At 42.4% G+C, this 12,709-nt stretch overlaps 1 protein-coding gene across 4 annotated transcripts in view; it reads left to right on the forward strand.

Annotated features, from left to right (window-relative positions):
• The first annotated feature begins 770 nt into the window (after positions 1-770).
• The window catches only part of AMPD3 (adenosine monophosphate deaminase 3), a 32,942-nt gene continuing 21,003 nt past the window's right edge, over positions 771-12,709 (forward strand). For 2 of the 4 annotated variants that reach the window (XM_033062489.2, XM_033062492.2), the window contains exons 1-6: positions 1,334-1,440; positions 4,087-4,312; positions 6,778-6,973; positions 7,414-7,579; positions 9,661-9,880; positions 12,300-12,429. In XM_033062489.2, coding sequence (XP_032918380.1) covers positions 1,419-1,440; positions 4,087-4,312; positions 6,778-6,973; positions 7,414-7,579; positions 9,661-9,880; positions 12,300-12,429 — 960 coding nt within the window. In that variant the 5' untranslated portion in view covers positions 1,334-1,418. Of the gene's footprint in view, positions 858-989; positions 1,058-1,333; positions 1,441-4,086; positions 4,313-6,777; positions 6,974-7,413; positions 7,580-9,660; positions 9,881-12,299; positions 12,430-12,709 lie in introns of those variants that run through there. The other 2 variants (XM_033062491.2, XM_033062490.2) reach the window with 2 other exon arrangements.

Genomic DNA, 12,709 nt, shown 5'->3' on the forward strand with positions numbered 1-12,709 from the left:
ACTGTTGTAAAAATATTTTTAATTATGGCTGACTCATTTTCAAACACTTTGGATTGCTACATGTCTCGCACAACAGCTGTGGCCATAAGTCTTGGCCTTTTTATGACCACATGAGGTTGAATGTGCTGACACTTGTCTAAGAGTCAAAATATTCACACTTCTTTGCAACTCAGACTTGGGATGGAAAACTCCTTTCTTTTCACTTCATTTCTTCACTGGCTGTGTGAAATAAAGGAGTTTCTGAAGCCATAATCCCCTGAGGTTCACACATGGAGCATTTCTATGCCTGCCAAGCTGGGGGGACACGGAACTACCTGATCCCTCATGTTTTGGGACCTTTAACGCTGCTCGTCTTTTTACACCAACTACCCTCACTCACTGCATTCCCAGTGCTTCCCTGCATTGTAAAGATACTTTTTTATCTCAATGTCTTCAGGTTAGCCCCCAAGTATTGTAACCCAAACTCACAAAAATCGTCCCTACAACTTTCGGCTTCAGGGCCCAGCATCTCTCAAAATAAGGTCAAATTCTTTTAGATCTTAATATCCTGATTGCTGCTGAGTCACTCTGGGTTGGAGCTTCAGTTATTTGTCTTGGCCTGTTTACCCGGAAAATTTCTTGGGGTTTTATTTGTTTATTATTTAAGAGACGAGCACCTGGACGGCGTCGCTGCACTGAAGGGCAGACGCTGTTGAAATCACTTGTGATTAGGACTCATCGCCAGCACGCTTACCGGCTGTCACTCTGCACTGGCCTCACGACTTTCTGCTTTGGAACCCAAGTTTTCCCCGTCAAAGCGCTTCTGAGGAGTTCTGAACGCGGCGCTCGGGAAGGCGGCACTGCCGAGGCGAATCCAGGTGGGGCCGGGCTGCCGCCCCTCCCTCGCTGCCTGCCCGCCGGCCGGGGCCATGTGACAGCGCGGCTTCTGCCTTCAGCCGCCCAGGGGAAGGGGAACAGGAAGGGACCCCGCTTTCCCCGCCGCTCCGGCTGCCGCTGCGGCTGCCGTGCCCCGCCACAGGTGCAGCCGGCCCGGACGGCCAGCGCCGGCCCCACAGAGGTACGGACAGGGGCCCCGCCCGCCGCTCGCCCCCCGCGCCGGGGCGGGGCCCGGCCGGGCAGGACCGGGCAGGCCGGGGCAGCCGCCGCGCCCCCCGCCCCCCGGAGCCGCCCCGGCCGCGATGCCGCCTCCCCTGGGGCAGCCCGGGGGCCCGGCGGGGCCGGGGGCGCGGCGAGAGGGGGGCGCAGCCCGCGGGCCATAAAGGGCCGGGCAGGGGCGGCGCGGCACTGCGGTACCGGGCGGCCGGCGGGTGGATGCGGCAGCAGCGGGCGGCGGGAGCGGCTCCTCCCCCGGCCGCCTCCTCCGCCGGTGGCTCCGGGCAGTGTCTCTCTGGCCGGCGGCGGCCCGGCCCTGCCCCAGCATGGCTCTCCCCGGGGCGCTCGGTAAGTGCCGCGCCGGGCTGGCCCGGGCTGCCGGCGGTGACCTTGGGCCGGAGCCGTGCGGGGCTCCTGCGGCGGCAGCGCCCGCGGGCCCGGCCCCACCTGCCCCGGCGCTGGGATGCGGCGCTGCCTGCCGGGCATCCGCGGGGCTCGGGGCGGCTCCGGCTTGCACGGCATGTGCTCGGTGCAGATTCAGGACCGTTAAATGCCTGATCGATACTTGCTTTTTAAGTAATCATTCTATCTGTTTTTTCTTGGTTGATTTTTTAGTGCAGCATGTTTCAAGAGAAATAGCTTAGGGGCAGACCTAAAGAGCAACCAACCTTTCTATTAGATCGTGATGTTTAGGAAAAGAGCATTTACTGGGTGACGTTATACCCTTCCCCATCCCATTAAAATGTCTAGTTGTTGCTCACCTTGGGCAAAGGACAGCAGTTCAATACAAGGATACTGGATACAAGAGCCTCTCCCAGTTCAGGGTGGCACAGCTTGCACGAGTATTGCATGAGGTGCCTCATGACTATTTTAGGTTTATTAGGCTCATTTGAGTGCCATGAGCTAGCAGTGATGTGGGTGAACGTACATTTCAAACTGCTCTGTGCCTTAGCGTCTCATGCTCGAGTGGAGAATGTGAGCTTGGGTTCTGTAAGAAAGAAAAAAACTTTGGTGTCACTAAAGGATTGTACTTACATCTATACTTACTGTCTCTTCACTATCTCATTGTAAGGATTTAAAGTAAGCATGGTTTCTCATGCAACGTGTTTCTTACTGCATTTCTGTTTCTGATCACAGTTCTCTAGGAGGAAGTTCATTTATACTCAGAAAATGCTCGGCATCATGTTCCTATTTCACATTGTACTAGTATTGTTAGCACCCTTACTGTAGTTAAGGATAAAGGGAGTTTTTCCCTGCTGCAGTGGCCCAAAAGCCCTTGATGCTGGCTGCTGCCTGTGTGGCAGGCTCTGCTGCTGACAACTGTGCTCATTGAGGTCAGGGGACAGACTCCCATGACTTCCTTGGGGGATGAAATTGAGAAACCAGACCTAAATTTGGATGCTGCTAAGACATAGTAGTGCATTGTCATGGAGTTATTCAGCTAAACATGTATGTGTTTTTAAATCTCTTATGTAGTTATACTTGATTTTATGAAGACTTAATACAAATTGCAAAACAAATACTCCCAGATAGAAAACAGCACATTTAGATCTACAGTTCTTTAAAATTAGAGATGCTTTTCTATTGGGAAGTGAAGGAGTTCTTACAAAATAAGAATACAAAGTAATGTAGGGGAACACTAAATTCCTGTATTATGGCCCAATTTAATTTTTGTCACCTTTTGATACTACATTTGCCTTTAGAATAAAAGCAAAAATGTTCTCAAAGCAACTGTGAAAACAAGTGGACATCAATTAGAGTCTTTTAGGCTGAAAACAACAGGATCACATATCAAAAGGATCACATATCAACATGTGAAACCTGCAGCATGCCTACAGAAAAATTGTAATGGGGGCCCTGATAAGTTGTGCATGGAGAGATAAAAAACTGCCATGCTCCATGCTGACTCCCAGGGTATGTCGTTATTTAAATGAATGCTATCTCACAAAAAACATTTGCATTTTTCTAACCAAAAAGGATTCTGAAATGCCAGTTTTGGACCCAGACTTCGCATTGTGGCAGTGCTTGGATCCATTTGCTGTGACATGCAGCTATTTTTAACTTATGTAATAAGAATTTAATCTTATTTGTTATAAACTCCATCATACTGAAGGCATTCAGAAAGCTTTATAGTACACAAAATAATGCTGGTCAGTGGCTTATCAGCACTGTTTTTTCCCTCTGGAATGCTTCCAGTTATGCTAAAATGCACCTTCTGGATTGTATGAAAATGGAATAAAAGTAAAGTAAGGAAACTACAAAAGAAACCATAAAGATGACAGTAATGATGCTAGAACAAAACAAACATTTTGTGATAAAAGGCTAGCTACTTAAAAATTTAAAACATAAAATATTCTTTTTGAGAAGTAATATTTAAATGCAAAGTAAAAATGGATGTCCACAATCTACTTCCCACATGCATTCAAAAATGTGACATGAACTACTACAAGTAGAAAAAAGAGTCACTGACTTAACTATCTTTGCTCCTGTTGTGCAACTGTTTCACGTCCCAGCAGTTCTGTGACTTTGTGATTGGCGCAAGGGATGGGGTGAGGTGGAAGTGTACAACTTTCTTTTCCAACTTGCCTGTTGGTTTGAAGTCACTGAGCAAGGAAGTAGGCAAGCAACTGAGTGAAGGTGATTTCCAGGTTCAGTGCAGGGAGACACAGCTGAGTATCCATTGTGTCACAAACAGTTGTCTGACTGTGCAAGTGAGTGGAATCGCCTGGTAAATCTCTACGTAAATTGCTTAGGAATTTTTGTGGGCATGCTAAGAGATTCCTGATGCACAAATTAGCACGGCTCCAAAAGCAGAGCTGCTCTGTGTTCTTGTGTACTGACTGCTAGCTTAAATTCTGCAGAGCTGTTCTACTTCCTTCTGACTGTGCTCCAAGCTCTGAGTTTTGACAGGCATTCCATGGAAAACCCCCCCAATCTCTGGCACATCCTCACCCGTCCCGTGGCTCTAACTTTATCAACTGTGCTCCTCACCAGGCGAGATGCCCCGGCAGTTTCCCAAGCTGAACATTTCGGAGGTGGACGAGCACGTGCGGCTCCTGGCAGAGAAGGTGTTTGCCAAAGTCCTGCGAGAAGAAGACAGCAAAGATGCATTGTCACTCTTCACCGTGCCTGAGGACTGCCCCATTGGGCAGAAGGAGGCCAAGGAGAGGGAGCTGCAGAAGGAGCTGGCAGAACAGCAGTCTGTGGAAACGGCTAAAAGGTATCTTCTGGAGTTGCTTTCTTAGTGGGAAATAGTTTTTGAAGTGAGTTTGAGTTTAGTGTTGAAGTAGCTGGCAAGCAGCATTCTGCCTCTTACAACTGCAGGAGAAAGGTCAGCAGCAGGTACCAGGGCCACCCCTGTGGTGTCCTTCTGTCCTGTGCAAGAGCTGCGGGGATGGACCCCAGGGAGCTTGGGTTGGTCAGGTTGTCTCAGCTCTGTTCCCAGCAATAGCACAGATATTGCTTATGCAAAATTAATAAACAGCATAGCTGGGTAGAAATGAACAAAACCCCAAGACTCTTTAATGTAAGGAGAGTCAGAAAAAGAAACACTCCCCCCTCTTTTTCTAGTTTCATTAAAAGAAACAGGAAAGTTTTAAAACAGAGAAAATGACAGCGGTGTGATACTTCCTTTAGTCTCTGCAAAAATAGATGAAAGCAAAGAATTTATATTTAAGATCAAGGGGTAAGGTGAAAAGTGGTATTGGCATAATGAGGTTATTTGTAGGTCTCCTTTACTCACAGAGATAAAATCTAACCACTATCAGCCATAAAAGTGCACATTAAAAAAAATTGCGTTCTAGCTTTGGTTTACCCATGGCTTCAATGAAGGCAAACTTGCTGTGGTTTGTGATTTATTTTTTTTTTTTCTGTAAGAGAGGCAGTGTTCCCCTGATGTCAGGCTGTTCCAGTGTCTTGCCTTCACAGGACTGCCAGGCTGTTTCTGGAGTCACATGAGCTCAGCAGCAGCCTGACACCAAATGGGTTGGACGTGTACAGACTCTCCAAAAGGCAGGCAGACAAGAAAGGCTCTGAAAGTGATAGCTAAGCACATATACCTGGTTAGCTGCAGAAAGGCAGTTGGGCAACACTTGGAATCATGTTTCTGTAACAGAAGGGAGAAGAGTCAATTTAGTTAAATTAAGGTATGACTCACTGATGATACAAGCTGAGACTTTGGGTTTGGAGTTGTGCAAGTGGATTTCCCAGCTGGCATGTTCATAGACATAAACAGGCACAGAAGGGAAAACCAGATGTTTCTAGTCAAACAAGTGTGGTATATACTTCCTCCTGAACTAGTGTGTTTCCCTTTTAACCTGGAAAATTTGTCTCACAGAAACAAACTCAGGTTTTGTACAGGTTTAACTGCAGGAAGGGTATTATAGGTATTTTGTTTATGTGTGCGAACAGAACAAGTGTTCATCCCTATCCTGCATGACTGAAGTGTACTTCAGGGACAGCGGTACAAGTACAGCTTGTGCTGTTTCCAGCTGCAGTTGATCAAACACTGCCTTTCAAAACTGATTCTGATTTCCAAGGTGGCAACAAGTGCTTTAGAAGATTAAATTTGGGTGTTAATTGTGTAGCACTGCATGTTCTTCCTCTTAAGAAAACCACAGAAGTAATATTCAGCTTTCAGAGAATGTTCCAGTGTTCCTTTTTCTTAGTAAGGCATCAGAATCACTAACAAACATTTTAAGGTTTTGGTACCTAACTTACAAAAGTAGGGGCTATTTCCACAGTGCAAAAGAAATTAATATCGCAGGTAGTTCATAACATAGTAGTTATATATTATATGAATATATAAAATACATTTAAGCACATTTAAACAGAGTAAGGAAAATTAATTCCATCTTCAGAGATATTCCAAAGCGCCGCTTGAAGTATTACAATTACTTCACTGGAAAACACAGCATTCTTTTTCAGCTGGTTTATCTGTGGTGCACATCTATCACAGCTTTGATGAGAAAAGGCAACATTTTAAAATTTATGTGAGTTCCACCTGAAGGGAGGAATGGACTTGTGTATCAAAGCCATGCTGTGCTATAACTCTGATAACCAACATCAACCTTCTGTACAAGTCTTACCAAACACTGCCTAAGGAATAACTAGGTGCTCCTCCTTTTCCTTACAATTTGAACTGAATGACTATGTGAAATTTTGTTGCCTAGTTTTGTCTGACAACTAGATGGTCTTAGGTCTTGCAAGTTTGGGGAAGAATGAGAAGTGTGTGTAACAGCATGATGACTTTACAGCAATTTCCATATGTAACACTGACTTGTTTCTGTCTGATCCTTCACAAATTCTGGTGCTGTCAGTCTGTAAGAATCAACCCTTGCTAAAGTGAGCACAGTGATCATGTTTTCCTTCTGCACAGTGACTTGCTGAAACTGAAGTTGTGAGAAGCCAAACATAAACCTTAGGGCACCTTAGAGCGATTGTAAATAAATTGTGGCATATTGGACTCATGTGGAGGGAGCAGTTGTGTGTAGTGTAGATCATGTGAAATGTCAGTACAGAAAAGCTAAAAGCACAAGTACTTTCTGACCAGCATTTTTTCTGTGGTATGAGAGATTTCATTTGTAAAACTTCCTAGGGGATGATTTCTTCACTGTAATCAGTTTTCCAGTGTTTTTAGTGTTTTACACCATGGCTTATTCTATGTTTTATACCGTGAATTTGTAGGAAGAAAAGTTTCAAGATGATTAGATCCCAGTCTTTGTCATTACAAATTCCACCTCAGGAATGGAAAGCACCACCAGCCAATCCCGTCCTGTCTCCTGCAACGCCAGTTCTCCCAAGTGCTTTTGTGCCAGTCCAAGTGCCATATGATGTACCAGAATTCCAGAGAGTTTCAATTAGTGGGGACTACTGTGCAGGGGTAAGAAACTATTGTTTTCCCACTTTCTGTATCTAGAGGGTGTAAAAATTGCCATATATGTACATGAAGTGCAAAATACCAATATGATGGTTCTCTGCAACAAATTCTAAATTGCTTTGTGAATGAAGTGGTTTGTTAAACAGTTGGAATTAAAGTTGTTTTATACTCTTTTTAATAATAGATTGGATAACAAAATAATCACATGTTCAATAAATAGGTAATATATGGCAGGATAAAAACATTTGTGTGTGTCTTGTATATTGTATTTAGATTCTGCTTCTTTCACTGGCTTCCTGACTCCTTGGGCAAGATCCTTATGGTCAAGCCCCGTGCGCTTTAGTTTCTGGAAATTAAGTCCCCTTAATTTGGACTTAATGTGGATTTGGTTTGTTGCTAGAACTGCTATTTTTTCCAGTATTTATCCAGGTTTTTCCTTCCAGGTTACAGTTGATGACTATGAACAAGCTGCCAAGAGCCTGGTGAAAGCTCTTCTCATCCGAGAGAAGTACTCGCGTCTTGCCTACCATCGCTTCCCGAGAACAACATCTCAGTACCTGTGCAGCATGCGGGATCAGAAATGGAAGGTTGAAGATGAGGTGTGCCCAGGTGAATATCCTTTTGAAAATATTCAATTGCATTCTAAAAAATTTAAACATTATTTTAAAATACAGAATTAAACCCATGCTTTGCTGCAGTAAAGGGAAGTTGTATTTTTGTCATGATCTCTTCTGACTGTCTTTAATTTATTCTGTTACTGAGTGGAGAATCACTGATGGGCCTAAGTCATAAATCCTATAACTAATTTGGAGCTTTGAAGCTGTCAAAACCTAAAAACCAAGACTAGACTCCCATTGATTACTTTATTTCCTAAGCAAATGGGATGTTAAGTAGCATACTTATGCTCCCCCAGGATAAAGATGTAGGGCTGTGGTTTAAAGTGAAATCATTCCTCCTCATCTTGGCATAGGGGCCTAAAAGGGGTGATGAGCTCATCTACATCATGAATTGAAGCATGATACAGGCATGCCAGTTAGCAAGCCCTGAGTCATGAATTTCACAGGCAGGCTACACTTGCCAGGTCAAGACTTGAAGCTGTAGAGTCGTATTTGTTGGGCATTCTGCCTGGGTAAATAAACTGATCTCTCAACAAGGCTTATTAGGTTGAACATATTCTCCCACTATGTGTGTCACAAATTATTTTTGTCTCTTGGGTGGGTTGTGTCTTGAAAGCTTTGCTTGTGCATTAAACTGTTTGCACTGCTCATTTCTGGATTAGGCTGTGAGGAGCAGCCTTTGGTCTGTACAGATGGGCCACTGTAGATGTGTCTGTGTTGCTGACAACTTATTTTCAGCCTTGAAGTGACATTTTAAATCAATTACCCTCAGGCTTAGTGGTTGAAAGAGGGTGACTAAATATGTTTTCAAGTGTTTGTTTTCCAGGAAGAGTGTAAAGAAGACAGTATACTGAATATTCAAGACAGGGAAGATATTTTGGAACAGCTGCTAGGGAGACATTTCCAAGCTATTATTAGGTTAATAACTTTTTTACAGTTAGAATTTTACAAAAAAACCCACAAAAAATGAAATCTTCTTACACAACGTCTTAATTAGCACAAGTTTGAGCTAGGTAGTTATGAATATTAGAGATAAGGATGGAATCAGTTTATAGCATACATTCAGGTGCTCTAGGTGAATAAAAGGACTGGTAATTACTTTTTTATCGTGACCTAACTGAACGGGTAAAAGAAGAAATTTCTGATAAGGCTGAGCCAAAGAATGTAGTTCAGCTGACATCAATGCAGTCAGGACACTTTGTGCTGGTTGCATGAGTAAGATATTGTAAAAGAAGTGATGGCTGCTCATAACAGGAGTGACAATGTGTAAGTGTTCACATAAGTTAAAGCTCCTAGAAGTGTGTGTGATTACTTGATTCTTAGGAAAAAAAGTTTGTAACTTTTTTTAAAGGCTTTACAAAACTGTACTGAACAAATCCCAACTGGTACTTTGTGATTTTGTTTATGATCAGAAGGCCAAGGGATAAAATGGATTTGTGTTGTACTATTTTTGGCTTCTATGCTTCTTACTTCTATTAAAAAAAGTTAGGAAAAATATTTTATTCAAAAAAATCTCAAATAAAACCATCACCACAGAAAACCACATATAAACAAACCAATCCCACAAACTAAAAAACTCCAATACAAACACAACAAAACCAACTGATTCTGTGTTTAAATACAAACTTCCAAAATTGCTACGTTGAGTCAGAAGTGAAAAGAAAATAATGAAGGTGGGTATGAAGTCAACAACTATTTTATTGTTCAGAAATCTCAACTGTACTTCAAGCATCCTAATTTAAATACTTATGCAAACTAATTTTCAAACTTATTCCAAACACATTAATAAAGAGTAGTATTAAATCTGTATGCATTGGTTCAGAGAACTCTGATAACATATAACATTTGAATTGAGGTAGGCACTTAATTTAGAGAGGGGCTGCAACTAAAGCCTGCCAGAAAAAAGAGCACATTATGTTGTAACAGAAGATCTTTTATAGTAACTGAATGGGATTTTAATGGAAATACTGAGGTCTGTTAGAAATTAAGCTTTACAGAAGCAGAAAGCTCTTTTTGTAATTATTTTGCCTTTTATGTAAGGTATTTCTAACTGTAATGTAAATTTGTTTTCAGATTTCCATTCACCCCCAGAAGAAAATGAAGATCCTTATAATCTCGATGATGCTCCAGACAATTTGGATTATGTTATCAAGCTGAAAGGTGGAATTCCCTTTGTTTATGATAACAAGGAGATGATGGAGCTCAATGAGCCTCGGAGTTTGCCGTACCCTGACCTGCAGACCTACACCCTTGACCTGAGCCATGTTCTTGCTCTAATTGCAGATGGCCCAACGTAGGTTCCTCTTTTGTTACTCTCTGCCCCTTCAGGCTGCTGCTTACCTGTGGCTTAGTACTTCTCACTTCTGTGATGTTTAATTCCTCAGCATACCCCTTCTATAGTAGTGTTTTGTTTTGCCTTTCTCAAGCATTAACACATCATGGAAAATCTTAAAAAGGAAAAAATACAATGCCACCTATGGCTACCTTTCATTTCTTTGCTTTCTTAGCAACAACCATGGAAAAAAATGGAGATTAAGAGAAAAAAATCAAGGAATTGGCCAAATGTTTCCATTCAAGTCAAATCTGACCCAAACTTCTTGAAGCATGGGAACTGAAGCTTGAGCCTCTTAAATTTTGTTTTGCCCTATATTGAACCTGAGGTTTTTGAACAGTTGTCTGAAATTCCTTCATGTCTATTCTACTCTGGTTGCATGAAGAGAAGCCCTGCATATGCAGAGCACACAGATCAGCTCAGCAACATAAATATTCAGTCTGATTTGTTTCAGATGTTAATTAACTGCTCATATGCTGCAAAACTGACCCATGCATGCACAATCAAAATAAGTCTGAAATTTCCTAGAACCACCAAATTCCTGTGAAGTCTCTATAAACTAGAAATGTAACAACTCTAGTACAGTCAGTGACACTCATGACAAAGCAGTGTCCTTGTCTAGTGCATGATGAAAGCATGTGCATCCAGTTTAAGTTTAGTTCCTGGCTGAGGATTGGAAATGGCACCATCTCTCATGGCCTCAACACCAGGAAAGGAAAAGAATCCACTCGTATGATGGAACTAAGCAGGAACCTGAACTGCTCTGAGCTATTTGCCCTGTGTGCCAGCACTGCATTTCTGGGCCTGCTGCATGGGAGAGATCATCACTGACACTGTGCCCAGTTAGCCCCACCTGGTGCATTCTTTGTCCTGTGGTCTGTCTCACAGCTGTGTCAGTCTGTCTGCCTCGTGCAGTGACAGTGGCAGAACAAGCCTGGCCCATTCCCTAAGCCCTTTCTCAGGAGCCAACTCCTGTGCTTCTGCCAGAATTATCAGCTCCAAATCAGTGCCAGCTTGAGCAGGCTTTGGTTACAGTCAGCTATGGGCAAATGCATTCCAGTTACAGTGCATTATATTCCAAGACAGATAATGAGAAGATAAAAGGAGGGGGAGGAAAACTAGAATCAAGAGTCATGCTGAATCCCCTTCTGCGGTTTTCACGTAAACCTTACAGCTCACAGTTGTAACAGGAAGCCCTAAGTAAAAAGGGCTGTGGTAGGCCAAGTTAGAACACTCAGCACTTTGGTGAATGTAGGTCAGTCACCTGCTCCTTTCACTAATTCAGAGTAAGCTTTTACAGGCTCATCCACACTCTCTGATAAATGTGCACAGCCCAAAAGAAAAAGGTCTTACTCATAATCCTGTTGCATAAGCTCTCCTTCTGGTATTGTTTCCCTGTTAGCAGCGAGTGCTTTTCTGTCATTTATGCCCATCACATGTGGGGCTGCTCAGAGAGCCATCGTTCTTTAATCTTTGCTGTTGGTAAACTGATGAAATCTCACCCCTACTCCTCAGGCTTGTGGTCTTCTGGATAAGAGTATGACCCAACAGCCTTCCTGCAGTAGGCAGACAGGTCTTGATCAGTATTAGGTTCTGTGAGACTGGGTTTGAACCAGGCTTCCAAAACCATAATGGGATTTGTGTCCTATTGAGGAGAGATTGGCAACAATAAAGCAGGAAAAAGAAGGCTGTTACATTAACAGTGCTACCAAAATATTGTGGAGTCAATAAGAATTGACAGATGGTGAAGAGAAAAACCATGTCATTGGTTAAAAATAGAAGGAGAAACATGACAGAAGATGAAAGTGAAGATGGAGCTCTGAGTAGGCAAGCAGGAACAAAAAAGCATATTTTCTAAAAAGGGCACAAGAAATTATTTTTGAAAAAAGTATTTCGACACAATATGTGTTCTCAAGGCCTGAAAAAAAAAAATGAAAGCATATTGGATCGTATCTTGGCTTCTCACATTTAACTGAAAAAGCAAATAAATGTGGAGGATTTTTAAAAAAATCATAATGAGTAAGGCTGGATGACAAGTTATTTCTGTAATATATGAGAAGATTGTTCTATTGGAGGTACCATTGCTTTGGTCATTGTTACTAAAAGGACTGCAGTTTATGCACAGGTATAGTGCTGAATACTTGGACAAGGTGAAGGACATAACGGTTATGGTAGAGTTCTGTTTGAGATTTCAGTAATAACTTTGGTCTGAAATTGGCTTACATATCCTACAGAACCAGTAGGATAAAAAGAATGGATTTGTCTTGGACCTTATAAAATGCCCCTACTTTGATTTTACTGTGAAAACTTGGATGTTCTTTTTGAATTTTAAATGCAACTAGTTTTAAGTTCCAGTTCATTTTTGTGTTTTCTTTTACAGAAAAACATATTGTCATCGGAGGCTTAACTTTTTAGAATCTAAATTTAGCTTACACGAGATGTTGAATGAAATGTCAGAATTTAAAGAACTGAAGAGTAATCCCCATCGAGACTTCTATAATGTGAGAAAGGTAAGTGTGAGAAGGATTAAAGGCATGACACTGTTTTTAGTAGGAGTTCCAGCAGGTTTTTTTTTCTTATGGGAGGTGTAGATGATATGCATGAAGTAGTGTGTGCATACCACTCCACTGAATTAAGTTATTTTAAGAATGTTAATGTTTTTCTACATGGGAGCTCTCCAGGAAAATTAACTTGAATGTGCGTGGGTTAATTGGATTATGCTAAGCTAATTTGTTTACTTACTCAAAATCAAAGGGGCTTAATTGTGTGTAGATTGCTTTAAAGGAGTGA

Source organism: Catharus ustulatus, chromosome 6 (assembly GCF_009819885.2).
Source record: "Catharus ustulatus isolate bCatUst1 chromosome 6, bCatUst1.pri.v2, whole genome shotgun sequence".
Lineage (NCBI taxonomy): Eukaryota > Metazoa > Chordata > Aves > Passeriformes > Turdidae > Catharus > Catharus ustulatus.